Raw genomic sequence first — 27,401 nt, 5'->3', positions numbered from 1 at the left:
TATATAATATATAACAAATATATATTACATATATATATTATATATATATTTTTGACTCATTGGGTGGTTTTCTCAAGTGTGGGTTTTAGAAAATATCCTTAATGAATATTCTTGCTGTGTCCTTAGGAAAATTAGCTTTTTTCTCTCTGGAACTAAGCTGAGAAAAAGACTGCAAGAAACTTAGAGCTTTTATCACTTTAAATATGGATTCCAGTTGGACAGTTGCCAGAGAAGAAAAAATTTTAAATGACTATAAAAATTAATTTAGAAAGCTGTCATATTTCACACAACCTTTTCAAGAAAGTTTAGTGACTCTTAGCTTGATAGTTCCATACAACAGAATTAAAATGATTCCATAGAAAGTATTCCATTGTAAAGAAACTTATCTAGAATGATAACTTATGAATTGAGGACTTAGGCTTAATGTTCTGGTGTGTGACACTTGGAGCTATTGGTCAGTTCTTATTTTTAATCAGTAAATGCATTTTAAAGAAACAGTTGAACTAAAAAGGAGGCCATTCATGATACTGTTTTGTAACATGATAAAAATGTTGTATAAATCCCTTCGCTCCTCTTTAGGTACTACCTGTCCCAACCCACATCCTCACCCCCTTCCTTAACTTTCATACACTATAAATGCCCCCCAACAGTCTCCTCAACCCTGAATTGACCAAGTAATGCACCAAAAGGCAGATTATGCTTTGGCAAGCAGGAAATTGGACTATTCTTTGAGATTTTTCTGAGGTAGTGAGTCTTTCCTCCTCTGCTCTAATGGTTAAGAAATGTCTTGGAAGCTGAGTTAAGAGACAAGTGGAGTGTTGGTCACAGTACTTAAACACTACTCTGAAATGGGTGGTTTATATGATCAGACGATTACCACAAACTTCAAAAGCTTCTTCAGTAGAATCCTGACTGTTATGTGGAGAACTTAAAGATACCGAGGTTGCTATGATGAGGATAAGCCGCAGTCTCTAAAAAAGTGCCTGTCATATAGTTAGGTGCTCAATAATGTTTGATGACTGACTGAATGTTTAAGATCTCTGATTTAGCTCAGTGAGATTACAAGCAAAAACAAATATTAAAAAAACCTAGCCAACTGCAGGCTAATAACATCAAAGGCTAGATCACTTTCCCTTGTGTATGGAATTTTGGACACCTTTTAAAATATGGGAGGACTGAGTTTAAACAGTATTGGGCATAGTATAGTATTCAATTCCATACTGACTCCATTTATCAGGCACCCTCTTATTTCCATCCTGATTTTACTATCATGATGTGGTAGTGAGATTTCTATCCATAAATAACTTTTCTGAGGACAAAGTGATCCAGTCTCTCTGCTGTTCTTCAAGCTTTTCTGCCAAGCATTTAATCAAGATAGGGTCCACCTTAGAATCAAATTTATTAGCAAACCAATGTCCATCTTTGATAAGCCACCTTAATTCTGCAGCTCCATAAATACACACGCTTCGAAGGTGAGATCCAGTACAACCGGGATAGAAAAAGCCTTCATAGTAATTCCACTTGACAAGGCGAGTCTTACTCTGCAGATCAGACACATCCTGGGCTGATCTGGAAATCTCCCCAGGTATTCCTGGAACCCGAATCAAGGTAGCCCAAAAGTGCTCATCAGGAGAGTATGTGTCTTTAGACCAGGCAAAAAAGTCTTGAACGATGGAGTTGTTGAAAATATATTTAACAAATGCTTGACTTAAAACAAAATAAGCACTGCCAACAAATATCTGAATGTTATGGGGGGGTGCTTCCTTGGAGATGTTTGTCCTTATTGGTAGCTTCACATATTCATAAGGCACCCGTCTAAGTTCATGATGGTAAGTGAATCTTTCCAATTTACTGTTTGGGGGTTTCACCGTCTCCAACATATTTGCTCCATTGAGTTTTTTCAACTCTGACACCAATTCAAAATTTGACTTCAGGGGAAAATCTTGCCCACACAAGTTGATAACATATTTCCACTGGATTGAAGACTTCAGAAGGTCCGACAAGCAATTTAAATCAGCCTGGAGTCTGGAAATGTGGGCATATTCCACAGCCTCTAATTTGGAAGTAATGAAAATATTGGAGAAGCACTTAGCTAAATTGTTCATGGCAACTTTGAAGGTATCAGGTGCCTTACGATCATAATGGATGCAGTAAATATTGTGCTGGTTGTATATAGCATGGATAAGCCTTTCAACCATAATTGCATCTTTGTGGACAACCAAAGAATAGGCTATTGGGAAGCTTTTCTCCTCCTTTGAGACAAGCTTTTGAGCATAACCTCTTAGAGTCTGATAAATGTCACAATCACTGGTCATTGCCACAACATCATCATCCTCCAAGTCAATGATGTCCCTTCTTCTTATTTCCAGACTCTTTCCAATTTCCAAAGGCTCTTGTTCATAGATACCCGAACAGTTAACTTCATACCTGACTTCATCCTTAACATGAGTGTATCTGTTTCTTACAAAAGGCGAGGTACTTAGGGAGTACTCAACCAAGTAAATGTCTTTTTGCGGAAAGAGTCGTCTCACATTTAGAAGCTTTAACAAAGAGAGCAGCCATAGGGTTAAAAACAGGATGAAAACTTTCTGCTGTAGGGTATGTTTAAAATAACATTTGAATATCTTCATTCTGTAAGAGGAGAAAGAAATAATCCAGTTGGAATATTAACAGAAAATCAGGTCAGTTTATCCAAAATCTACTGGGCGCCTACCACATACTAGGCAGAATGCTGCCCCAAAGATGAATGAAACAATGTTTTTACCCTTGAAAGAATCCAGAAATAAGGAAATGGAATTATGAAGAATGGTGGTATTTTGGGGTATTCTGTGTTAACTATATCTAATTTTGAGAGATGTTGGTTTCCAAACAGAAGGGAAGGTAATGTAAACTCCTAAAATATAAATATAGTGTGTCTTATATTGTCTGCATTTCTGCTTAGCATATTTGAGGAGGGATTGCTCTGGTTTGGGCAGATGTCTAGAGAACTGGATGTCATCAACAGGGCCTCAGAGATGCAAAGGACTCACCTAAGGCCAAAGGGAACATTCGTCTTGATTCTACCTCCAGATCCCTATTAGATCCAGGTCTGAAGTCAAACAAGGAAAGCCCAGGGAACCCCACGTTCAGAAAGAAGGGTGGTGGGCAGACACGCAAAGGAGCTATGCTAAGTATTAGAGACTGTAAAATGTATAGATAACAAAATTGGGTAAGCCTGTATATTTTCCTTATTTTTTATTTTGTTAACACCCATTTTCACACAGGGATTAGCAATTTAGCCCTTAAAATAAAAAAGGCCTGATTTTTCACCGAGAGTAGTAGGTGGGGTGTAAAAACTACGTTGGGGGGCAATTTGGCAACACCTGTCAGTTTTAAATGTACCCACCCTGAAGATCCCCTGTGTATGCAAAGTCAAGCACAACGAGGTTCCCTACATTGTTTTGTATTCAGGCAAGACAGAAAATCTCTCAAACATCCTTGAACAGTGCATTGATTAAATTACATCCATGCTATAATATGTGAAAAGGCCTGAGAGCATGCTGCATGTACATGCCAATGGGGAACAATCTCTAAGATATACTGTGAAATAAAAATAAGCAAAATGCAGAAGCATGTCTAGTATGCTTACATGTCTATACATACAAAGAACATACACTAGCAAACTTTTTCTTTTTTTTTTTTTGAGACAAGGTCTTGCTCTGTTACCCAGGCCAGAGTGCAGTGGTACAATCATGGCTCAGTGCAGCCTTGAACTCCTGGGCTCAAGCGATCCTCCTGCCTCAGCCTCCTGAGTAGCCAGAACCACAGGTGTGTGCCACCATGCCCGGCTAATTTTTTCTTCAGTAGGGACGGAGTCTCACTGTGCTGCCCAGGCTGGTCTCAATTGAACACCTGGTCTCAAGTGATCCTCCTACTTCAGCCTCCCAAAGTGCTGGGATTGCAGGCATGAGCCACCACCCTCAGCCTAAACTTTTTCTTAAAGGACTAGATAGTAAATATTTTTGGGCCATATCTGTGGGCCATACTGTCTCAGTCACAACTACTCAACTCCGCCCGTTATGGTAGGAAAGCAGCCAGAGATTATATTTCAATGAGTGGGTGTGGCTGAGTTCCAATAATACTTTATTTACAAAAACAGGCAGCTGGCTGGATTCAGCCCACAGCTGTAGTGTTTCCAAAAGGATATTGTATACACACAACACTGGTAACAGGAATTGCTTTGCAGGGTAGAGTGGGAAAGGACTGAGGAATGGGGCCTAGGTAGGAGGAGGATTTACTTATCACTGAATATCTTTTAGTATCATTTGCATTTAAAAATGATTATATTACTTTTTCAGATGAAAACAGGCTGACTAGGAGGAGGGTACAGATGTACTTATAGGGAGCAGCAAGAAGGGCGGCCCAGGAAGTACTAGCCCAAGGCTCCAGGACAGGAAGGCTGGCAGAGCTCCTAGGGCTGCTTCAGGAGGCTCAGATACCGAGACCTGGTGGGGTCTGAGCACCCATGTGCAATTTCCTAACATATCTCAATAAACCTTAAATGGAAGACAATCATTGTATCCAATTTCATTCAAGAGAATTGCCAAGAACTTGGAACCCAATTTAATTTTGTAGATTTCATCTATACAGACCAATTGACAAAACTCTCCCCTGGGAATGAGATCCCACCTTCCTCATTCACCTCCGCTTAAATCCCTCTGTTTAAAGAACCACATCTTCACCACCATCAACTGTACTGCAGAATCGCGCCTTTCCAGCCACATCTCGTCTCTCCTCTGTGGACTGCCCCAGGCTCCTATCCTCTGCTCACTTCTCTTCTCCTGCATACTTGCCCCCATCTCTAGATTCCACCTTCCACACTGATGCCTTTCCATATTCCAACACCTTTCCCTCCAGCCTTCACCTCTTGCCCCAGCCTCAGAGGTGGACCTGCAGTTGCCGGATGGACATCACTACCTGATATCCCACAGGCACTCAGCCTCCACGAGTCCAAAACTGAACTCAACATCATCACCTCGCCTGCGTCTTCTGTCTCAACTTATGGCGAGACCATCCACTCATGGCCCATGTTTGAAACTAGAGTTACCCAACTTGTCCATTTCACTCATACCCATGTCAACATATCACCTCATAAATGTGCCTCAAATCCATCCTTTCTTCTCCATCCCCACTGCCAAGTCCAGACAGCATCTTTGCTGCATCAGCACCCAGGTTAAGAGACTCCTGGTCAGGCTCATAGCCTGGGGTCTATTGATTGGTCTCAGCTTTTTGCTCCTCCAAAGCACACTGAACAGGGTCCCATCACTCAGGCTCAAGGCCAGGGTTCTTGCCAGTTGTTCTAAAGCTGTGGAAAACTGTCCCCACTCCCTTGCCTGACACACAAGGCAACCCACTGCAACTCCAGAAGCCTGGGCACGTGTAGAATTGGGTGTTGTGGTACAGTAGAAGACTAATCAATCCCAAATAGGGGTGTGTGTGTGTGTGTGTATGTGTGTGTGTGTGTGTCATTGTCTTAATTCATGGTTATTAGGCATAAATAGTATGTAGCTTACAGAAATGGCTAGAATTGGAAGGGGTCTAACTCAAAGTAAATTTTGGCTATTTCTTTTCTCACTGTATTAGTCCATGGAGTCTCTAATTAATGTTAGCACTTCCCCCTGACACCACAGTGGTAAAAAGAAAAGACCTCCCATTCTAAAGAGATTTACCAAGTCTCCCAGAGTTGTCATGTCATTTAACTATCATCTTCACACTTAAATAAAAAAGACAAAGGCCAGCTCCCTGCCTTGTCACTCATTTCCAGGGCCTCTTCTGCATCCAGGCATCCTTGCCCTTCCTGAGAAGGCCTGGGGCACACACATACTGACTCTAACCCGGGTTGGGAGAGTCTGAGCTGGGCAGGAGGTCATGGTTGCCTGCCCAGACATAGAAGCTCACAGGACATCCAGGGAAGGAAGAGGTGGGAGGCACCCAGTGAGAAGTCCTTTGGAAACTGGCTCAGGGGCCCACATCTGAGAGCCAGGAATGAGAGTGAATTTCAAAGAAAGAAGGGTAGGAAAATGGGACAGCCCAGGCACCTCGCTTTCTGATATACCTTCGACCAAGGCATCTTTAAGGGGGAGAGTTTGTTTGTCTTGGGGTCAGCCTTTGATATCCTTTGAAAGGAGCAGCCCTCTCCAATATTACCCTGTCCCAAATCAAAATAAAACCCCTTCACCTGCTTACCATGGCCAGACATCCCTTTATTTATTTATTTATTTATTTATTTTTACTTTAAGTTCTGGGATACATGTGCAGAACAAGCAAGTTTCTTACATAGGTATACACGTGCCATGGTGGTTTGCTGCACCTATCAACCCATCATCCAGGTTTTAAGCCCCGCATGCACTAGGTATTTGTCCTAATGCTCTCCCTCCCCTTGCTCCTCACCCCCCAATAGGCCCCGGTGTGTGATGTTCCCCTCCCTGTGTCCATGTGTTCTCACTGTTCAACTCCCACTTATGAGTGAGAACATGAGGTATTTGGCTTTCTGTTCCTGTGTTAGTTTGCTGAGAATGATGGCTTCCCACTTCATCCATGTTCCTGCAAAGGACATGAACTCATTCTTTTTTATGGACGCACAGAAATACCTTTAACTGAAAAGCATTCCTTTCCCCAAAGAGGTGCATAGGTGCAAAGCCACTTGGTATGGAGTTTCTGTCAAATCCTAAAAGGGGATGTTGGCCTCTTCCCAGCTGCGGTGGGCACTAATAGTGAGGGGAATGCTGGCAGGAGGTTGGAGAGGACCACCGGTCTCCAACCTTTGTTCTGCTGGCTTTGGCTTCCTCTGAAAAGAACATCTGCATAACACCCTTGGGATCCTCCCATTGGGCTCTGCAGGGGGTACACCCCCAGAGCAGCACAGCCCCAGGGGACACAAGTTGCAGGGGGTGGAGGTGCACTGGTAGAGGCCCCGGGCCTGGAGGAATGGGAACCAGCTCCTTAGGTCTGACCAGAGTCAGCTGGGCTAGGGCTGGCTGTCATGTTGGCCACATGGTTCCTAAGAGACCAGGCTAGCAATGTCACCTTCTGCAAACACTGCACCCAGCACTTTCCCTCTTAAAGGCTTATGGGCAGGAAGCAGGCAAGTGTTTTGCTGCCAGGAAGTGGTCTTACAATTACATTACAAATAATGCCCCACCCACAGGAGAAGAGGTATTTCCCCTTCTACCTGCCCGGGTAGACAAGGAGGTCTGACCTGTTGTGGAGTTTATTGCCACATAGGCACAAGTTCCTAGTGATGACAGAACTGAAAAAGCTGTTGCAAGGTTTGACGGCTATAACTCAGGTGAAATATGGTCTATAATAATTCAGTAAAAACCTACTCCTCACTAAAGTCCCAATAGGGATGTTGAATGAAGCATTTCCCTCAAACCATGTTCTTCTCCCAACCCATCCAGGCATTGTTGGAGCCTTCAAGGAAGCAGCAAGAACACAGAGGTGCACCCCAGCTAAGCGGACACGACCGCATTCAGGGACACCCCAGCTAAGCGTACACGACCGCATTCAGGGACACCCCAGCTAAGCGGACACGACCGCATTCAGGGACACCCCAGCTAAGCGGACACGACCGCATTCAGGGACACCCCAGCTAAGCGGACACGACCGCATTCAGGGACACCCCAGCTAAGCGGACACGACCGCATTCAGGGACACCCCAGCTAAGCGGACACGACCGCATTCAGGGACACCCCAGCTAAGCGGACACGACTGCATTCAGGGACACCCCAGCTAAGTGGACACGACCGCATTCAGGGACATCCCAGCTAGGTAGGCACGACTGCATTCAGGGCTAAATGGCTACAACCATTAGCAGCTCTTCAACTAACTCTTCTTACCTTGGCAATTTAAAAACCCAGGACTTTCAAAGAAGTACAGATGCTTCCTTTCCCAGGGAAGAAAGGGGAATGGTAAGTCAAGAATGGGAGGAAGGAGACTGAGGAAAAAAGGACAGAGTAAGGTTGAGTTTAGGGACCAAGAATGCCTGAGTTTTTTTCAGGAACAGGTTGTGGGGCACTGGGGAGAGAGGAAGAAAGGAGCTGGGCTTCAGGATGCCACAGACCTTGGGCTTGAGTCCCTGGACAAACTCTTAGTAGCTGTAAGACTTTGGTCAAACTATTTAAGCTCTCTGAAGGCCAGTTTTCTTGTTAAAAATGGGGCTGGACTACTCTAGGAAAATGTGGCCAGATTGCTTTTTAAAGCGGCTCTATGATCCTGTTCCTCCTCACCGGGTGTGACCTCCCAACCGGGGTCTCCAGCTAACCCCACGCTGGCGCTTTCTGACTGACAGAGGTTTCAAACCTCCCTGGGATGCAGCTCCCAGAGGGATGGGCAGGCCGCCATCTTTGCTGTTTTGCAACTTGACTGTTGATACCTGCAGGTACTGGAAAATCTGAGATGATTAGGGACTTCATGGCTTCTTTAAAGATCCTGCCCAGACCTGTGGCTTATTGTCCTGTTTTTCAATCTACCTCCTATTTCTCCACAAAGTCTTAACAAATTCAGTATTTTAGAATTAGTGCCCGAAGGCCTCCATGTAATGCTCTTTATTAATTTTATGTATATTCATCCCTCAGTATATGCAGAGGATTCATTCCAGGGCCCCCGTCCATACCAAAATCTATGCACACTCAAGTCCCACAGTTAGTCCTGAGGAACCAGGTATGGGAAAAGTTGGCCCTCCATACACGTGGGATTTGCATTCTGCAAATACTACATTTTCAATTTGTATTTACTTGAAAAAAAAAACCTGTGTATAATTGGACCCCCTGAAGTTCAAACCTGTGTCGTTCAAGGGCCATACTGTAGTTATTAATAATGTAGAATCACTCAATCAAGAGTTGTCACTAGGTGCACTGTTCTAAGTACTCTAGATGTAATTCAATCCCCTCAAGAGTTCGATGAGGTAGGTACTACTGTTATCCCTCTATTATAAGAAAGGAAACTGAGGCACTGTAAGACAACTAAATAAATGCCCAAGGTTACAGTTCTAGAAAGTGCTTTAAATGGAACCTGAACTCAGAGTCTTGTTCCAGACTTGCACTTTTAACCCTTTATGCAATAGTGTCTCTCAGAATATAAAGAAAAAATTCTCCATATTTCCTGCAACAGTTTTGGCACTTGACTAAATTTTCTCATTACTATGTCTTCTCTAAATGTCCTAGAACAGGAACAGGAATGGATCCCAAACGTGGTCGAGGAGCTCTTCCACCCTGTTTAAGAGATGATTTCCATGGAGAATGAGCCTGGAGGAATGCTGGGTGAGGAATCACATTCTGTCTCTGCAGTCAGAGGCTGAGACTGATCAATGAGCTAATGAAGAGGTTAGTCAGTCTTCCAGCCCATAGAATCAATTCAAGGAAGAGAAAGCAAGCTTATCCTGAGGGACTCTGCCATTGGTTACTCCTGTCCCGTATCCTGTCACCAATGACTTTATCGATTCATTTGTTCTTATAGTTATCTGTGACACCATTTAAGCACAGAGAATTGCTAATTGTTTTAGAAAACTTTCTGGGTTAAATTTCTCTTCATGTGGAGAATATTCCCTCTTCAGGCCACCTTAAAGTTCTTAAACATTGTATTATTACATATCAGTTTGAGAAATAGGATATGAAGAGCTCATTGATTTAGAAATGTCAGGGCTTTTGCTTCTGTCTAAAGCCTTACTAAGAAGAATCATCAGTTAAGAAGATCAATATAAAGACGAACTCACTAAAAAGCATCCTGATCTAGCTGAATAAGCTAACATCCTGCTACTGCAGCTCCTTGATTTCAATGAAGTCACTGATTCTCCCTTGGTGACTCGCTCATTGCCAAGCCCAGGGGATGTTCTGGAGTGAGACCATTAGGTGGGAGGATGACTCAGTCAGATGCAGTTCCTCCACACTCCCACAGCACTCCAGGAGTCATGCAGAGGAGTGGAAAGACAAGTTTCTTGCCTAGATGACCTTACATTCTTATTGTTCTGGAGGAAAGATTGCAAAAGCAAATAATAATCAGATTGTGAGCAGGTAAACATAGCAACTATGCAAAACACAAGGAGAGGTATGACTCGGTCAGAAATCCAATACAAATTGAGGACAAGCATTTCTCAAATAATAGTAAGATATGGTCTCTAAAAGGAAAAGATTTTCTATTCTCTTTTTATAAAGTAAACACTTTCAGGCCGGGCACAGTGGCTCACATCTGTAATCCCAACACTTTGGGAGGCTGAGGCAGATCAGCCTGAGTGCAGATCACCTGAGATCAGGAGTTCGAGACCAGCCTGGTCAACATGGTGAAACTCCGTCTCTACTGAAAATACAGAAAATTAGCCGGGCATGGTGGCGCATGCCTGTAATCCCAGCTACTTGGGAGGCTGAGGCAGGAGAATTGCTTGAACTTGGGAGATGGAGGTTGCAGTGAGCTGAGATCATGCCAGTGCACTCCAGCCTGGGCAAGGCAAGATTCAGTCTCAAAAAAACAAAAACAAAACAAAACAAAACAAAAAAAACAAAAAACAGAAAAACAAAAAAACCCAAACCACTTTCATTAAAAAAAAAAAAAAAAAAAATCAGAAAAGTCCAAAAACGAAAATAAAGCTCACCAGGGGCCCATCACCTGGTAATAATATCTTGTAGACAGTATATTCTTCCAGACTGGTTTTAAGAAACACATTTTTTTTTTTGGCTTTGCTTTATAACAGTCTCACTATATAGGCACTGTCTTACCTGTTTCTTTCATTTCACAGTATATTATGAACAAGTCCTAAGCTAAACTGGGTCTGTAAATTATTACAGAGTAAACAAATCCTAACAGAGGTAAACATACTTTTCTACACGAAAAAAACCATTCAAATAATAGAATTCATGTATCTAGGTCTTCTCCACCAATCCTTAATTAATAAACCCACAGTTCCTGAAGAAGCCCAGAAGTGCAATATTAAAACGGAAAATAACTTTACAGGTGGTTGAGCCCATATTTCTTCTCTAAATGTGTCTAGCCATCATTTAACCCCATCTCATTCCTGGGGCACTGGGAACACCTTTCCCCCTTTACATATGTGTCTTGGTTCATTCCCGCTGCTATAATGAAGTATCTTAGACTGAATAATTTAGAAACAATAGGCTTTTATTTCTCACAGTTCTAGAAGCTGGGAAGTCCAAGATCAAGGCACAGATTTGGTGTTGGTGAGGGCTGCCCTCTGCTTCCAAGATGGTGCCTTGCTGCTGTGTTCTCACATGGCAGAGGGCAGAAGGGCAAAGGGGGGGAGGGGTGAATGAGCTCCCCCAAAACATCTTTTATAAGGGCACTAGTCCTATGCCTTAGGGCTCTACCCTCATGATTTAATCACCGTCTAAAGGCCCCACTTCTTAATACTCTCACACTGGTGATTAAATTTCAACACATGAATTTTGGGGAACATATTCAGACCACAGCAATATGTGTCCATCCAACTGCTCCCTATCAAGGGATTGGACAGAGAAGGGATGCCCAACTGCCCCTATTCAGGTCCCTTATGGTGGCATTTGGTCCAGCCTGGCTCCACTCCCCACTCCATGGAGCCTGCTCTGGCTAAAGTCAACAAAAGCCTTCATGTTGCCAGAGTCAGCGACACATACCTGTCCCTTCCTAATGATCGACGCTAAGAGACAGCACTATTTCCATGATCTTATTCAGTGTTCTTTTTTTTCTTTTTTCTTTTCTTTCAGACAGGGTCTCACTCTGTCACCCACGCTGGAGTGCAATGGCACAATCTCGGCTCACTGCAACCTCTGTCTCCCAAGTTCAAGCGATTCTCCTCTCCTGCCTCAGCCTCCCTAGTAGCTGGGATTACAGGCCATGCCTGGCTAATTTTTTTGGTATTTTTAGTAGAGACGGGGGTTTCACTATATTGGCCAGGTTGGTCTCGAACTCTTGACCTCAGGTGATCCACCTGCCTGGGCCTCCCAAAGTGTTGGGATTACAGGCGTGAGCCTCTTATTGTTCTTACCTTATACTCCATTCAATTATTCTACACTCCATTCAGTAAATCTATGATAGGTACGATTATCATTATCCTCATCTTTCAGATTAAGAAATCAAGTCAGAAGATAAATAACTTACCTTAGTTCATATAGCTAGTATATTGGAGGAGCAAGGATTTTCAACCATGGTCCAATTTTCAACTATGGTCCAATTTCAGAGCCTATACTACTAACCACAATTCGAGACTGCCTTTCCAATCTCCTGGCAGTAGTAGAGCCTGTTCTACAACCAAAATGTATTTCAAATCCACCCACCTCTTTCCACTCCATGGGAACCTCTCTAATCCAAGCTAGCATCAACTCTTGCCTAGATACAAAATAACCTTACCTGGCTTCCCTTGCTTTCCTCTAATCCATTCTCTGTACTGTAGCCAAAATGATTTTTTAAACATACAAATCAGATCACTTCCCTCCCTAATCCCACTCCCTACATCTAAAACCCTTCACTGGGATTTCACGTCATGTAGAATACAATAAGAAATCCTTTTCATGTCCATAAAGGCCCAGGCAGTTCCCATGGCTGCCTTACTCTACGAGTTCATCTTATTCTACTCTGTCTTTCTCACAAAACTCTAAGCAACACCAGCCTTCTAAAAGTTCCTAGAACATCCTAGTCTCTTCCATGCCTCAGGACCTTTGCAACTCCTGTTCCCATGTCTAGACTACTTTTCCTGGATCCTAGCATGACCAGCTGCTCCAGGAAAAGAAATAGCTTTTCCTCAGGTCCTCTCTGATAACTGTTTTTTTTTTTTTTTTTTTTTTTTTTTTGAGAGAGTCTCGCACTGTCGCTCAGGCTGGACTGCAGTGGCGTGAACTCAGCTCACTGCAACCTCCGCCTCCCAGATTAACCCTTCTTAAATCTCTCTCCTATCACACTCCTTGTTTTCTTCTGAGCACTTGCTACAAGGAGTAGTTACTTTACTTGCTTATTACCTGTCCTGAGACAGAAACATAAGGTCTTTGAAGGCCTCACTCACTACTTTACCCCCAGTACTAAAGACATCCATACCTGGTACGGGGTAGTTGCTCAATGGGACAGAGTCAGAAGACCTAAGTTCTAGTCTGGGCTCTGCCACAAAAAATTCTTCAAGTGACTCTAGCACATCACTTAATCTTGGCAAATCTTTCTTTCCCATGTGTTAAATGGGATAATGTTTTTTCTATCCCACAGTGCAACTGTGAAAGTCTTATGATGTAATGTATGTGAAAGCCATGGGGAAAAAGACAACTTTGGTATGCAAATGTCAGGTATGAGGACCTCCACAAGAGGAATGGTTTCTTGGGAAAACTGAGAAAGAGTCAATGTGTTATAAGTTGGTTTTACTTTTCTAAAACAGTACATTCATTATTCCCTTAATTCTGACATTCTAATCATTATTGGTTTTTCACTACTTGACAGCATTCTTTTTTGTTAATATCTGGAGTATAAATTGTCCCTAAAGTTTCAGAATTATGTAGACAAACACCTGTCTTGGATTTTGAGAGACAGGAAGAAATGTAGTTAATCTTTAGAGTTGTTTTTTTCCCCAGTATGCTCGATATTTTTCAAAAGATTAATAACCAAAAAAATTATTTAAAAGACAGCCAAGAGCACGTGCAACCAGTTTCATGCAGTTATGATCGGCTAAACGCGGTCTGTAAGTATGTGTTGCAAAAGCTATAAGCTTTTCCTGTAAGTTCATTATCTTTTACGGGCAATTCTCCAGGTATTGCAAAAATGCAATGACTTGTTCTTGCATCCCTGTTTGGTGAAGCCATCCCTAAGGACCACGGAACCCACAAAGCAGTACTGAAGATTCTGCAGCAATGTGAATACACAAACACACCCTCACCCAGGGCCTTTGCCAGTCCTCTGTCACTCAGATCACACATCAGTGAGACTGGCTCAGCTCAGTGAATTGAGATGCCCTCATCTAAAGGAGCTCTGTTTGATGTTCCTGTGGAATGTATGACAATTGACAGCTTTCTCTCTAGGCCTGCAATTACGAACGTCATCATCTTCCTTGAATAAAGGACTACTTTACCTGCAAGATTTGGAGAATAGAGACCTAAAGGAAAACACTGAGCATGAAAATAATTCTATCAACCACCTCTATAGATTATAATTCTTCTAGCTAGAAACTTTACTGGAGCCTCTCACATTTGGGCAGAAATAAAGGACCTGTAAGATTACATGGGAAATAAGCAACCCACATCAGGATGTACACACCCAGGCATAGACCTCTCAAGGTCATTGGAAATCTGGGCTGTAGCAATGTAACAACAACAACAACAAAAAGAAGCGCAGAATTCAGCCCATGGTCACACCAATTGGGAAACAGTAGACTTGATTCTGGGCTTTATTTCATCTGGTCCACAGGGCAAATATCAAAAGCTGACTGTGTGTGTATCTAGCTGGGCAAAGATACATGGCTAAAGTCTTTAGCAGGAAGTGTAAAGGGCCACATACAATGAAACTGAATGAAAAGTTTTTGTTTTGTAATAGATTGTGACCCTCAACAGGGAGTAAAACATTAACAGTTTTTCTCTAAAGAAAATTCTAAAAAATATCAGAAGATGGTGAATTTCAAAAATACTTATGCCTTCAAATTTCAGTTTGATGAAAAAGCTCACAGGAAATGTCTGCTTCTTTTTAGGTATAAAGGATTATGAAAAAGGGGTGAATGAATGCATAGATCTTTGCCTCTCAAGCTTTATCAAAGAGGTTTCATTCCTTCTTGGGATCCCCGTCTTCTCTGCCCTTCTCACTTAGCTTGACACAACATAAAGCCAAACTACATTTTATGTTTCATGTTCTAAGTTAAAAATATGGGTTGAGAATATTTTGGCTTCTTTTTCTATACAGTAGAAAAACTGAATTGAAAAACATGTCTATTTTTGAAAATGTGTATCTAATGCACTAGAAAGAAAATAACTTTCTCCACCTAATATCTACATGGTATGCTTTTTTTCCCCCCTCAGAAATTTCTGGAAGCATTTATTTTGGTATTATATGGCTAACTCCATATTTTTCAACTGGCCAAAATTAATTCCTCAAAGATTCCATGGCTAGCTGAAGAGGTATGGGTAACTGATTTCTAAATGTGCATTTAAAGTAGAATCGCCAATGTCCATCGCAGAGGCAGCACAGGGATAAACAGACATGAATCAAGGGTATTGATGTCAGAAATGGCTTGAGGCCAGACCACACTCTTCATGAATGGATTAGACACCCTGAGTTTAAAATCATCACCCTTAAAACCCTGAGTTTTAAGTCATGAGAAGAGCTTGCTTGTTTGTTTTCTGGGTTCTTCCAATATGGCGGGGAGCTCAGCTGGAGACTTCAACATGCTTCTGCACTTCCACTGAAAAACAGGATTGGCAGCTCTTGGCATGACTTCATCATTTAGCTAAGATCTGTGTGTTTCTTGGCTTAAAATGTACATATTGCTCTCAGATCTTGTGTGCATATTAGACACAATAAAATTAAGACTCAGGAATTCAAAAATTAAGTTAAAAGGATGGAAGAAATAAAAATCTGCAGTGCTTGGGAAAATTCCGCCACAACAGGAATTTCAAAAGCAGAGATTTCAACCTACCAAAAGTCAAATCTAGAAATGATTCCAGAAAGCTCTCCAACAGCCATCTCCTACAAGGATCCCTTCTAGCCATAGTTTTAATTAAGTTAACAGGTCTTTCTCAATACGTAGGTTTTATTTCAGGTTAATAAAAAGTAAAAAGATTGTTTAGTTTACTAAGTGTCTAAGCCAACATATATGTCAACTGTATACAAAGCAAAAGTAAAAACCAGACTCTTCAGATTTTCCAACAGATTATGATGTTCAAACAGTATGGTCTGGTGCCAGCATAAAGAGAGATCTGTGGGATGAAATCCAGAAACAGATCCATAGGTAAGGGTTTTATATATGGCTCTGGTGGAGAGCCAGTTGCCTTCCAACATCCATCCTCTCTTCTTTACTAAGAGAACCCTATATTGTTGGTGGCAGAAACACGTCTCTTGAAAAGACTTTTCTCTAACTTCTATTGTAGAGGAATAAAATATAATGTGGGATTTTGGGAAAGTTTTCCTATAGGGGCCTGATTCAGGTAGGAGGTACGCCATTTTGTTCTTTCTTTTCTTCTTCTTCCACTTTTCTGCCTGGAACTCCAATATCATGGCTAGAATTGTTGCACCCACCGTGAGACCATGAGGAACAGACCAAGAGAATATCAGAGACCTCAGCCCCCGTATCCTCAAGCCACTGAACCACCACCAGCAAACACCCACTTTGAATTCCTGTTACATGAGAAAAGTAAGCCCTTATATGTTTAAGCAACGTGCACTTTGAAAGATGACCGTAGGAAAAGGAAATGCTTAACCAACATATACATACGCATGTCCAGGAGCCAAATTAAATTTAAACCAGATTAAAGTGGCTACTTATACAACAGTACATTCCTATATATAGCCAAGTGCAAAATAATGTGTCTTAAATGATGCTGAACTTCTCATCCATCTATATTTAGAGGCAGATGGAGGCTTTAGGTAAATATCTGAAGGAAAGCAGATGCCAAGATTTACCAAATTAACTCTGATGTTGGCAAGAACTGTGCAGTCTGCTCGCCATGCCTCAGTTAAGCACTCTTCAGCTGATGGCAAACTTCCTCTGTGTATGGTTTCTAGTCACAGGCAGGGTACAGGTCACATAATCCCTGAAGGTCACCTTGCAGGTGGGCTGTCTTCTTGAGAGCTTGTTATGTAACAGGGGACTTTGGAACCAGCTTTTCAACAAATAGCTATCAGTACCATGTAGATATCAACTCAACAAGTACCATGTTGAATAGTTCTGAGCCACCGCCTGAATGTGCCCCTTTTCCCTCCCCTTGCTGCCTGACCCCATTCCTCTTCCTTCTGCCCCACACTGGACCCCCCTCCACGTTACCTTCCTGCTTTACTTCTGTGTACATCACACAGGTTTAGAATTTAAAGCCAATGGTTCTGAACTGAAGTCCTGAGTCTGCTGCTAATAATGTCATTAATCTAGTAGCCTTCCGCCTCCTCATCTGTGAAAGAGGAACAAGGGCACTGACTCACATGCTTACTGCGATGACTAAATGAGCTAATGCACTGGGCACATTTTGGCAGGAAAACCAGCCTGGCACAGGGCTGGATGACGGTAAGGGATCAAAAGCATTTGAAGCAGCCCAGTGTCATTGACCAGTGGCCATTCTGTAAACAAGGACTGGGCTTCAGCTTCAGCGTGCTGCATGCACTCCCGCACCCAGACACCATCTCCAAAGGCAACAGCCACGGATTTCCGCGGGGTAGACTGGTACAGAAACCACATCAAAGGCCTCCACACTTCTCATGGTCAAGGAAGAATCAGACAAGGGCCCACTTGTACTATTTTTACAATTTTTCTTCAGGTTTGACATTTTTTCAAAATAAAAAATTGATTTTTTAAAAAAAGAATCATAGGGATAATGGGGCGAGGGCAGAATGAAAGTGCTCTAAGTCTCTGCCTCATATTAGGATTCAGGCAACACAGTTTTAGTAGCACAGTTTTGAATATTTTTTAGATCTAGTGTCATTGCTGTCTTCTTGCTATAACCTATACTTACCAAGTATTATCTGGTTCACTTCGTTGTTATAAAAATAACTTTTCTTGTTTCTTATTTATGAATTAGTTGATGAACATATTCTTTTTTTCTATTATGGTGGTGAAATATACATAACATTTACCACTTTAATCAATTTTAAGTGTACAGTTCAGTGGCATTAATTACATTCATATTGTAGTGCAACCATCACCACAATCCATCCACAGAACACGTCCATTTTCCCCAACTGAAACTCTATACAAATTAAACACTAACCCCACAATATCCTGCTTCTGGGCCCTGCCAACCACCATTCTACTTTCTGTCTCTACAAATTTGTTTACTCTAGGCATCTATATCATAGGAATCATACAATATTTGTCCAATATTTGACTGGCCTATTTTACTTAACATGTCTTCGAGGTTCATCCATGTTGTAGTGTGTGTCAAAATTTCTTTCCTTTTTCAGACTAAATAATATTCCATTGTATGTATACATTACATTTTGGTCATCCATTCATCTGTCAGTGGATATTTGCTTTGCTTCCACCCTTTCAGCTATTGCGAATAATTCTGCTATGAACAAGGGTGTACAAATACCTGTTTGAATTCCTGCCTTCACTCATTCAAGAATATCCCCTATATAAACCTTATATTCTTAGATATCCAATTTCTATCCTGGTTGTCCATCCATCCCACAAACATTTACTGTGTGCCTACCATGTGCTAGGGAGGCACTGTGTTAGATTCTGGAGAGATACAACTAGAAACTCTACTGCCTGGAGGAATGCAGAGAGAAATAAACAGTGACGTCCTAAGTGACTGATAACACAATTCAAGAAATCCCAGTTATTTTGTCACATTTGAATTTCTTTTCTATAGAAATTTTCCAGAAAAGACAAGTCACTAGCTAGCATTTGGAAATGTTTTTTTTACATTCAGGGATTTTCTTGCCATGATGTTGAATTGATGTTCAACTCAATGAATGATGTTCAATTCAATGTTCAACATCAGTTGAAATGATGTTCTTCCTTTCTGAGGATCTCTTCTCCAGTTCTGCATCCCATCTTTCAACTCTACAATCATTCCATTAATGTTTTTTTCACATTGTAACTTTGCAACCTAATTCGTGTCTACCTTGTGTATCATTCCATTTCTTTCTCCTGACACATCTGCCATTATGTCTCTCTGAATTTGCCAACCTCAGAGGAGGGCAGGAGGGTTGCTGGAAAGGCTAAAGGAAGAAGGAACCTGGTAGAAGGTGATGGCTGGGCAGAGTGAGCTCCTCCTTGCTCCACTGAGATAGAATGTGGGGGTGTAGAGAAAGGACACAGCACAAATATTGCAAATATGCTGCAGTGACACAGAGAGCAGGAGAAGGAAGAAAAAAAGGAGCCTTGGCAACCACAGGAACTCTGCTAGGTGTTGTTCCTTCTGGTCCTGGGCCGAACTGTCCACCCTCTGCTGCAATCTGAAGGAGCTGCTCTCTCGTGGACTGTCCAGATCTTGTAGATGACCATGAGAAATGTCAGGGCTTGCAGACTCTTTGGAAACAGGTCTAACCTACCCAAGAGCAGACAGGCTGACTGGACAAGCCCGGGCACAGCCAAGAAGCAATTCTCCAAAGGGTCATCCTTGCCAGTTTTCCCCTTAACTAGATTAGAAACCAGAAAACCCAGAAAACCAACAAGAGAAGACGGGGTTGCACAGGGGAGGGAAATGAAAAGCAATAAAAGAGCTAGAAGCACAGAGGATTCCTGGGGAAGGAGTTAAGAACAGGCCACTCCAAAATATGCCACTCTGATATTGACTTTTGAGTTAAGGGCACTTGCAAAATAGCAGGTACAAGACCATTCTGCCCTTCGTGCTGTTTCTTAGAAGCAGGAGATGAAATCCTTAAGTGAAATGAGAAAGTTGACAGACAGTCTACTTAACAGTCTTATCAAGGACAGAAAGCTGTGGCTGAGAAAAATTTGTACAAACTTTGTTACACAACCCTTATCTTCCTAGCTGCTTCTCCCAGTTAACTACCCTAGCCCAGGCCTCTTTTTGCCTTGCTACATTTTTATAATTTCCTACTTTCTCCAATCCACTATATAAGTGTTCAATTCTCACTGCATCTCTGGGGCTTCATTTCCTTATGAGGGCTCTCCTGTCACATAAAACTTATATTAAATAAATTTGTGTGCTTGTCTCCTGTTGATATTTCTTAAGTCAATTTAATTCTCAGGCCCAACTGAAAAACTGTAAGAGTGTAGAGGTAAATTTTTGCCTTCCCTACAACAGAGATTTACTTGAGACTACAAAGAACTTTATCATCACCAGGTGTTTTTTCAATTTTATTTATTTATTATTGATTTGCTTACTGTGGCAAGGGAGCACATGGCATCAAAAGAGGTTTGGAAGCATTTTGGAGCATCTTGGAGGAGGAGAGTGGCTGGATTTTATTGAGATGTTGAGGTTTGGTTTAAGGCTGGAATTTCACTGTGTGTGGGGTTTGGGGGGAGGCTTGACTTGGATTGGATAAGGATCATGATACAACAGTTTAGGACTCCAGGTACTTTTTCATGCTCTAGAAACCATGGCTAAAAGCATTCCTACCACAAAGTTGTTCTGCCTTTTGCCTTTAAAAACAATTTTCTGCAATTCTATTACCTAATTGTACTCCTCTAAGAATCATGTATGAGCAACATTTTAGGTTTTTTTTTTTTTTTTTAATTAAATAACCTGAATCTCTTGGTTAAATCTAGACTTTAGCACAAAACTCTTAGGTTTTAGAGCTTGGGGGAGGTAGGTAAAGCAGAGAGAAATTACAAGGCACAATTTTTTGCTTCCTATTATTTTGAAGCTTCTGAATTCATCTTAATCTGACTATAAATAAACTGAAACTTACCTTTGTGTCACCTCCAAAGAAAACCCCAGGCTGATGGTATAAACAGCATAGGGAAAGGAACATCACCATCAGTTACTGAGGAGGTGCTACAGATGGCTGCACTGGGACAGTGACCGAGGATGCAGTTCCAGAACATGGGCCCTATAAAGAGAAACCATGTGCAGGAGGACTTTAGAATAACAGTAATTTAAATGCAAACAATGATTGCACTGATGACAACTATTCCTCTGATGTTAACCCAGAAGGACTGCAAAAGATGCCAAGTTTTTGAGCCTCATTAACTGTGAGGAAGGCCTCTAACAAAGATGCTCACGTTATTATTAACCCCTCAACCAGGATATCAGCACCCAAATTGGCAAAGGACACAAAGGTGAGACTCAGCTTATATGGAAAATAACAGAAATAGGAACCAAGCAGATTACTTGGATCTAGTAAGATAAATTTTAACAGAGAGAAGTACAAAACTAACACATGCAAAAAATTAACTGTATTCGTTAATTGAGAAACCTGGTTCATGGAGAATTGTGGTTCGTGGAGAAACGTGGTTTGACAAGAGCATCTCTAGAGGACAGTTCAGTGTTTTGGCTGACCATACATTTGGCATGAGTCACAGTTTAGTTCGAGACTGTCAAAAGAAAACAAAATGCAGCAAAACAAAAACAAAACCAAAACCATCGTGCTCCTGGACAGCATGCGGACCACAAAGCTGCAAAATGCGAAAGCTGAATGCAGGCTGCGAATCCCTGTTTCTATGAATAGTACCACCCAAAGAGGAAAGCATTTCCACAGTTTAGACCTTGGGACTAAGGAAGGGACCAACCCACTCTGCTCTGTACTGAGCAGACACCCTGAGAAATGAGTTCGTGTCTGGCTACATCCCTCTGCTGGATAGTAACTGATAGAAGTTAAGCAGCCCAGTGAGAAGCTAGTGACCACAAGACGGACCTGGAAAGGTTAAGGCTGAAGAAGTAATGACTCAATAGAGGAGTGAAAGCTGGCTCTAAATATTTAAAGAACTTATTAAAACACAAATTGCTGAGCCTCACAGGTTCCCAGGCGATGCTGATGTAACTGGTCCTGAGGCCACACTTTGAGAACCGCTGCTCTAAGTAACAAAATTGTAGTTTGTTTTTGTAATACTCTGTAGTTCTAAGATTCCACTAAGACCCGATGGCCTGTTTCTCAGTAAATCCACATTGGGAAGAATTTACTGGTTTTGAAGCCTCACACATTTGTGATTAAGATTATGTTCTTTCTAACATTTCATATCGCTTAGCAGAAATTCAATCTTTACTTTCTGCCCCTTAGTGTTTCTTATTAGTTCAGCTTCTTAAAGCAGACTTCTGTTTCTGCTTCATTTTCTGGCATCTTATATGGTAGACATTTTTCCTCTGGTCTTCTTCCACTTTGCCTGTATTTTTCTGTTACGTTCAGCAGATCAAACTTCATAACATATTAAGTTGTGAGCTACCTTTATCAAATGATATCTGGCTCCCCACATCTAAAATAGTAAATACTGATCCAATCCTGTCTCCAAATGCCCACACTGAGCCCACCATCCCCAGAGATCTATTAGGATGGAAACAGCTGCATTCAATTCCTGATTTTCTTTTCTCTTATATACTTGAAGCTTCAGTCTTTAGATCCCACTAGGAAAATTACAAGCATATGGGAATGCATATAAATGACATGCAAAGTAATGCAAATTAATACAAAACATACCTAAATTGCTTGAGAAAAGTCTGTAAGCCTCAATGTTGATGTTATTTGCTTTGCTTCACTACACTCTGGCAAGCAGTGACTGGATCCCTTTATTACAGTTAATTTTATACAGCATCGAGCACCTGACACTTGTTGACACATTAAGTAGAAGGTGCCTTGCCTTGTGAGTCAGGCAAATCGGATCCTGGCCTTAACTTTGCCATTCCTTGGCTGTATGGGCTTGGACAGGTTCTCAACATTCTCTAGGTTTCAGATTCTACAACCAGAAATGATAGAAATGGCATCATGATAATAAAACCACCAGCACTAAGGTTTACTGAGCACTTTATGTGCTTGCATAATGCACACAGGCAATCCTTAGAACAGCCCACAAGGAGGTGCTGTAGAGCACGTACCCCTTAGGTGTGGTGCCATTTCAGAGACCAGGAAACTGAGACAGGAATGTCAGGAAGCTTGGGCCTGGTCCTAAGCTAGGCAGTGACAGAGTCAGACCCAGGAGCTCAGCAGTCTCACTGCGAGGCCTTGCTCTTAGCCATGCTGCATCTCTGTTGCGTGATTATCATCCATGTTTCTCCTAAACATTACATTTGTATGATCTGTGAAGTAAATCACTCACAGTCACACGTGCTTTAAAACACTGTTTCTGTAAGATGTTGACAGTTTACATTACATGAGCTTGATATCAAAATACCATCGCAATCCAAGGGGGAGGGGATCCAGACATCCTGTGTGTTCAGCTTCTCCTTCCAACTCGCTCCATCGCATTCACATATGTCTAAGGCTCCCTCATCTTAAAGTACCTAGCCCTCTGTCCCACCTCTCACTCTGGGAGCAGCTTCCAGTCCTCAGACACCACCGCCTTGCCCCACCCCATCCACCCCAGGATTCAGACCACACCCCTCGTACAGAGGACCACCATCTTTGGAGAGTCAGCCAGCGAGTGCACTATGTGGCCACTAGGGAAGCCATTCCACTTAGGAGCCTTGAAAGCTGCCCAGACCCAATAAAACCAAACTTGTCTTTCCTCCTCCAGTGTTCCCTGTTTCCGTAAATACCAGCACCAAGCTTAGAGGGAGTCACGCTGCACTCTCACACCCTACACAAAATTCATCTGCTCTCACACCCTACACAAAACTCAGCCCCAGGTCTCTCCAGAGCTGGCCTTGAATCCGCCCAACGTGTCATCCCTACTGGCACTACCTCAGTCTCAACTGCCAGGCCTCCTGCACCCTCTGACCCAGCCCTGTCTACTTAGGGGCTCCTCAAGTCCATTCTCCACGGGGCAGCTGGAGTTTTGTTTTGCTTTTAATCCATATCTCATCTGCGTACTATCAGGTGTGAAACTGTCCTGAGGATCCACTCGCCACAATGCCCCTTGGCATCACCTGGCAGTGGTATCTGCTGGCCTCCCCGGTGCCATTCTCCATCCTCCCCTCAGGTCATACTGAGCCTGTCTTTTCTTCCACCTCTCAGGCTCTCCTCTCCTCTGGTCTCAGCAAACACCATTCCCGGGGATGGGAATACTACCCTTTCTCACCTCTCCCCTCCCCCATGGCTGCTTAAGTTTACACAGCTCCCACCCATCCTTGAGCCCACCTTCAGTCTCCCCAGCAAGGCCTCCTGCCTCAGCACAGATGCAGTGAGCTGCAGCACATCTGCGCCTCACAGCAGCCAGCGCGCCTGGTTCACAGCCAGTGCTCAACACAGGTGGCCTGAAGAACTCACTTTTCAGCCTTGCTTTGCTCATTTTTACTGTCCCACTGCTTTCTTCCCGCCTTGTAGCCTAAGAAGGAAATCCCCTGAAGCTGACTCCGTTTTACCTCTCCTATGTGGTGCTGTGATAAGCCCCAGGTCACCAGGTCATGCACCCAGCACGCGTGGGTCAAGGATGAGGCAGAAACAGCACCGTCCGGTACAGGGCCCTCTACCTGCTCTCTCTCCCCCTCCCTTCCTAGAAAACAACCATAGGTCATTCAAAGTCAGTTTGGGAAGCACCTGTATTTATGGCCTGCTTATCTTGAAGGCACTTGGCCAGGTGCCATAAAGTGCTAACTCTGACTGCCCGACTATGCCATTCACCCCACCTACCTCTGTGCAGGAGATGTGACATTTAGCAAATCAGTATAAACTTTTTCCCCCAAAGAAAAGAGTATAAACCTTCTCATCCCACCACCACCCCGCAGCAGGAAACTCCTTTCGGTCTCCCCATAGAAAATTCAGCGGCCACACAGTTCCTTGGCTATTGTTTCTCTCCTGATACCAGAAAGAGATAAATCAACAACACATCTTAATTGGTCATTTCTCACACAAAATTGGATCCTTAGAAAGTGCAACATAGGATATGCTCTCTATAATGATTCACTTTTTCACTTTTAAAGATTTTACTTCCTTAAGAGACTATCAACAAAAGCTGTCAGAATGAACTGTTAGTTTCTAGAATGTTTTAGGTTTATTGATGCTTTAATAGGGACATGTTTTATGAATGCAAGATCAAAAAGGGCGACTTCTGTCTACTCACATGAGACAATTAAACGCATTATATTAGCCCCAACTCTGTTAATCTTCTGGTTTGTTGCTCTTCCATTTTTAAAGACAAAAAAAAAAAAAGAAAAAAATGAATTTAAAAAGTGCCCCAAGGCCAATATCGCCTCTCTGCCTGCCCAAAAAGGGGACAATACACTGTTTCCCAGACTACGTGACTCGGAAAACTTCCCCGTCAGGGAAAGCTGAGTCTTTAAATTTACAAAACACCCACTCGCCCCGTTTACCTAGCACCGTTTCCTACGTGAAGACTGCAAATGGACTCGAGCGTCCCGTTTCTCGGCTCGGATCCCAGAAGCTCCCGACCCGCTGTGGTAGGCACCGCCACCTCGCAGGGAGACGATCCCGGCCCGCTCTGCGGCACAAAAAACTTGATCTTAAAAAGCCCAGAAACTGGTCTCTGGGAAGGGCGCGGCCTGGGAGGCGCGGCCCGCAGCTTCCGCCCCCAAAGAACAACTCGGAGGCCCCCTCCAGCCCCGGTTGCCCTGGCGCAGAAGCCGCGGTAGCAGTCCTTTCAGGCGCCCCGCGTCCCTGTCCCGAAGCCCAGGGGCGGGGGCTCGGGCAGCATCGCTTGTCCCCTCTGGTCCAGGGCTGCGGAGAAGCGGCAAGCGGCTCCGAAAGGCAAGCGTCACGAAGCCGGGCTCAGTAGCTCCCCCGGGCCCCCTGCGCCCCGCAGCGGCGCGGGCCAGGCTGGGCGGCGCTGGGCTCTGAAGGGCCAGGACGGCGGGATGCCCCTGCTCCCGGCAAGGGCGCGCCCACGAGCCGCTTCTTGGCACTTGGGGAGAGTCCCGGGAAAGCCCGGCGCCGGCGCGCTCGCGACTCCAGCCTGGCGGCTCCACTCCGCCCGCGAGCCCAGGAAGCCGGCGCCGCGGCCCGCGCCCGTTATCCAGGACACGCTCCGCGCCCGCCGCCCGCCGCCCTTTCCCCGCGCTGGCCTCGGGGAACTTCCCCGCGTCTGGCCGCAGGCGGCGGCTGCCGCGGGGAGCCCCGAAGTTGCGGCGTCTGCTAGGCGCGCGCCGCGGTCGCCCACCCGACCCGTGACGCTGTGTCCGCCCGCCGCGCGCTCTGGTGGCCCCGGGGCTCCTGCAGGCGCGGAGAGAGGCCAGGGTTCAGCCCGGTTCCCCGCGCGGCTCAGGGAGGGCGCCCCCGCCTGCCGCCTGGAGATGGACGCGGCGCCGAAGTTTTCCCCGGCGGGAAAACGAAAGTCGTGAGGAGCAGAGGGTCGGGGCGTCCCGGCGGAGACGAGGCTGAGACCGGGTTAACATCTCCAGCCCCGGGCGACCCTCGCTCCCCCGCGTGGCCAAGTCGACTTACGAGAGGGAGCGGGCCAGCCCCGAACGCGGGGTCCGTGCGGCTGCGGAGGCCGCCCCGGCGGGGGCCGAGGGTTGCGCTCTGGGTTCCCAGGCTCTCCGCGGCGGCTCGCTCTCGCCGCGCTCCTCCGTCGCCCTGCTGGGGAGCCGCTTTCGCCCGGCCCGGGGTGGGAGAGCGCTGAGCGGCCCCCGTGACGTGCGGCGAAAGTAGGAGCGCCTCCGCGCTCCCGCAGAGGGAGCTCCCTGCCCTGCGCTCCCAGTCCCCGGGCCGCGCTTCGGACAAAGTTCTCAGGCGCGCGCGGTGATCTCGGCTCTCCGCCGCTGCCCGGAGCGTCATCCACGTTCGGTTCCCTCCCACATTAGACAAGAAATCTGAGGTCAGGAGAGCTAAGTAACTTGCCCAAAGTCGCTCACAAGGCAGTGACAAAGCAAACTCACATCCGCGGCTCCTTTTTTCTCCTTGAACGCCGGGCTCTGCGGAGGCTCAGGCCCTGCAGGAATCGCCCAACCAGACAGAAGGCAGCTGGCTCTCATGGGTGAGACGAGGAGTGTCCCACGCAGCCGCGAGAAATATTATCAGCAGCGTGGGAAGGTGGAGCTTTTTGCCGAATAACTAGAGTGCAAAGTTGTTTTTCAAACAGTGCCTACATGCCAAATCGGCTTGCTTTTTATCCTCAAGCGAGAGTGAGGGTGGCGGCTGTGCGGACGCCAATCGGGATCACCAAATAAGTGCACTGGAAAGAAAGCACACAGCTACTTAACCAATTGGCCGACATCAAGGACTTGGCCTTCCGAGCGGGTTCTTGTGAATATGCTAACTTTGTAAAGCGGGCGCGCCACGCTGTGCTTGCTATTCAAGCACTTCCAGGAGTCTCCCGCGAGGCTCCACGTCCTTTCGGGGCCGGGGGCTCCCAGGGCTTGCCTTTCAAGGCAGGGAGTGGCACCAGACAAGTCAATCCCAGTCGGTTTGTTCCTTTATCCCTTGCGTCAATCAGTGTTGACTGAGGGCCTGCAATGTGCATGGCTGTTGGGTGGGGAGCTGGGTAGGACCTAGGACCTAGGACCCAGTGAATCTCAAAGAGGGAGGGTCACATGGGTCCCCATATGCTTCACTCCCAGAATCTGGAATCTGCCCAAAGCAGTAGAGAGACTTTAAGTCTACCCCAGCCCCCACGCCTTTTTAAAAACTCCCTGTGTTCAGAGAGCAAGTGTCTTAATATTCGTTTTACAGACGTACTTTCAAGCAAATGGCCAGCTTTGCCTTCATTTTCTCCCCATGGGACCGCCTCTTTCTGGAATAATAATTTACAC

General features: G+C 44.4%; 1 protein-coding gene across 4 annotated transcripts; it reads right to left on the bottom strand.

Annotated features, from left to right (window-relative positions):
• GCNT4 (glucosaminyl (N-acetyl) transferase 4) lies at window positions 1-27,401 on the bottom strand. 4 transcript variants are annotated; one of them, XM_055367819.2, is made up of 3 exons: window positions 26,095-27,401; window positions 20,518-20,658; window positions 1-2,631 (listed from the first exon to the last, which is right to left on the bottom strand). In XM_055367819.2, the coding sequence occupies exon 3, from the start codon at window positions 2,628-2,630 to the stop codon at window positions 1,269-1,271; it is 1,362 nt and encodes a 453-aa protein (XP_055223794.2). In that variant the 5' UTR covers window position 2,631; window positions 20,518-20,658; window positions 26,095-27,401; the 3' UTR covers window positions 1-1,268. The 4 variants fall into 4 exon arrangements, with proteins under 4 accessions (XP_055223794.2, XP_030859259.2, XP_063556747.1 ...); XM_031003399.3 differs by having other exon boundaries at window positions 26,529-27,401; XM_063700677.1 differs by lacking the exon at window positions 26,095-27,401 and adding an exon at window positions 25,008-25,997 and having other exon boundaries at window positions 20,518-24,816.

The sequence above is a fragment of the Gorilla gorilla genome, chromosome 19 (assembly GCF_029281585.2).
Source record: "Gorilla gorilla gorilla isolate KB3781 chromosome 19, NHGRI_mGorGor1-v2.1_pri, whole genome shotgun sequence".
In the NCBI taxonomy this organism is placed as follows: domain Eukaryota; kingdom Metazoa; phylum Chordata; class Mammalia; order Primates; family Hominidae; genus Gorilla; species Gorilla gorilla.
Note: the sequence above shows the minus strand (reverse complement) of the source record. Positions and strands in the feature narration are given on the sequence as shown.

What these genes read in the sequence shown, in the direction of transcription:
- GCNT4 (XM_055367819.2), bottom strand. Translation starts at nt 2,630, where the DNA reads ATGAAGATATTCAAATGTTATTTTAAACATACCCTACAGCAGAAAGTT.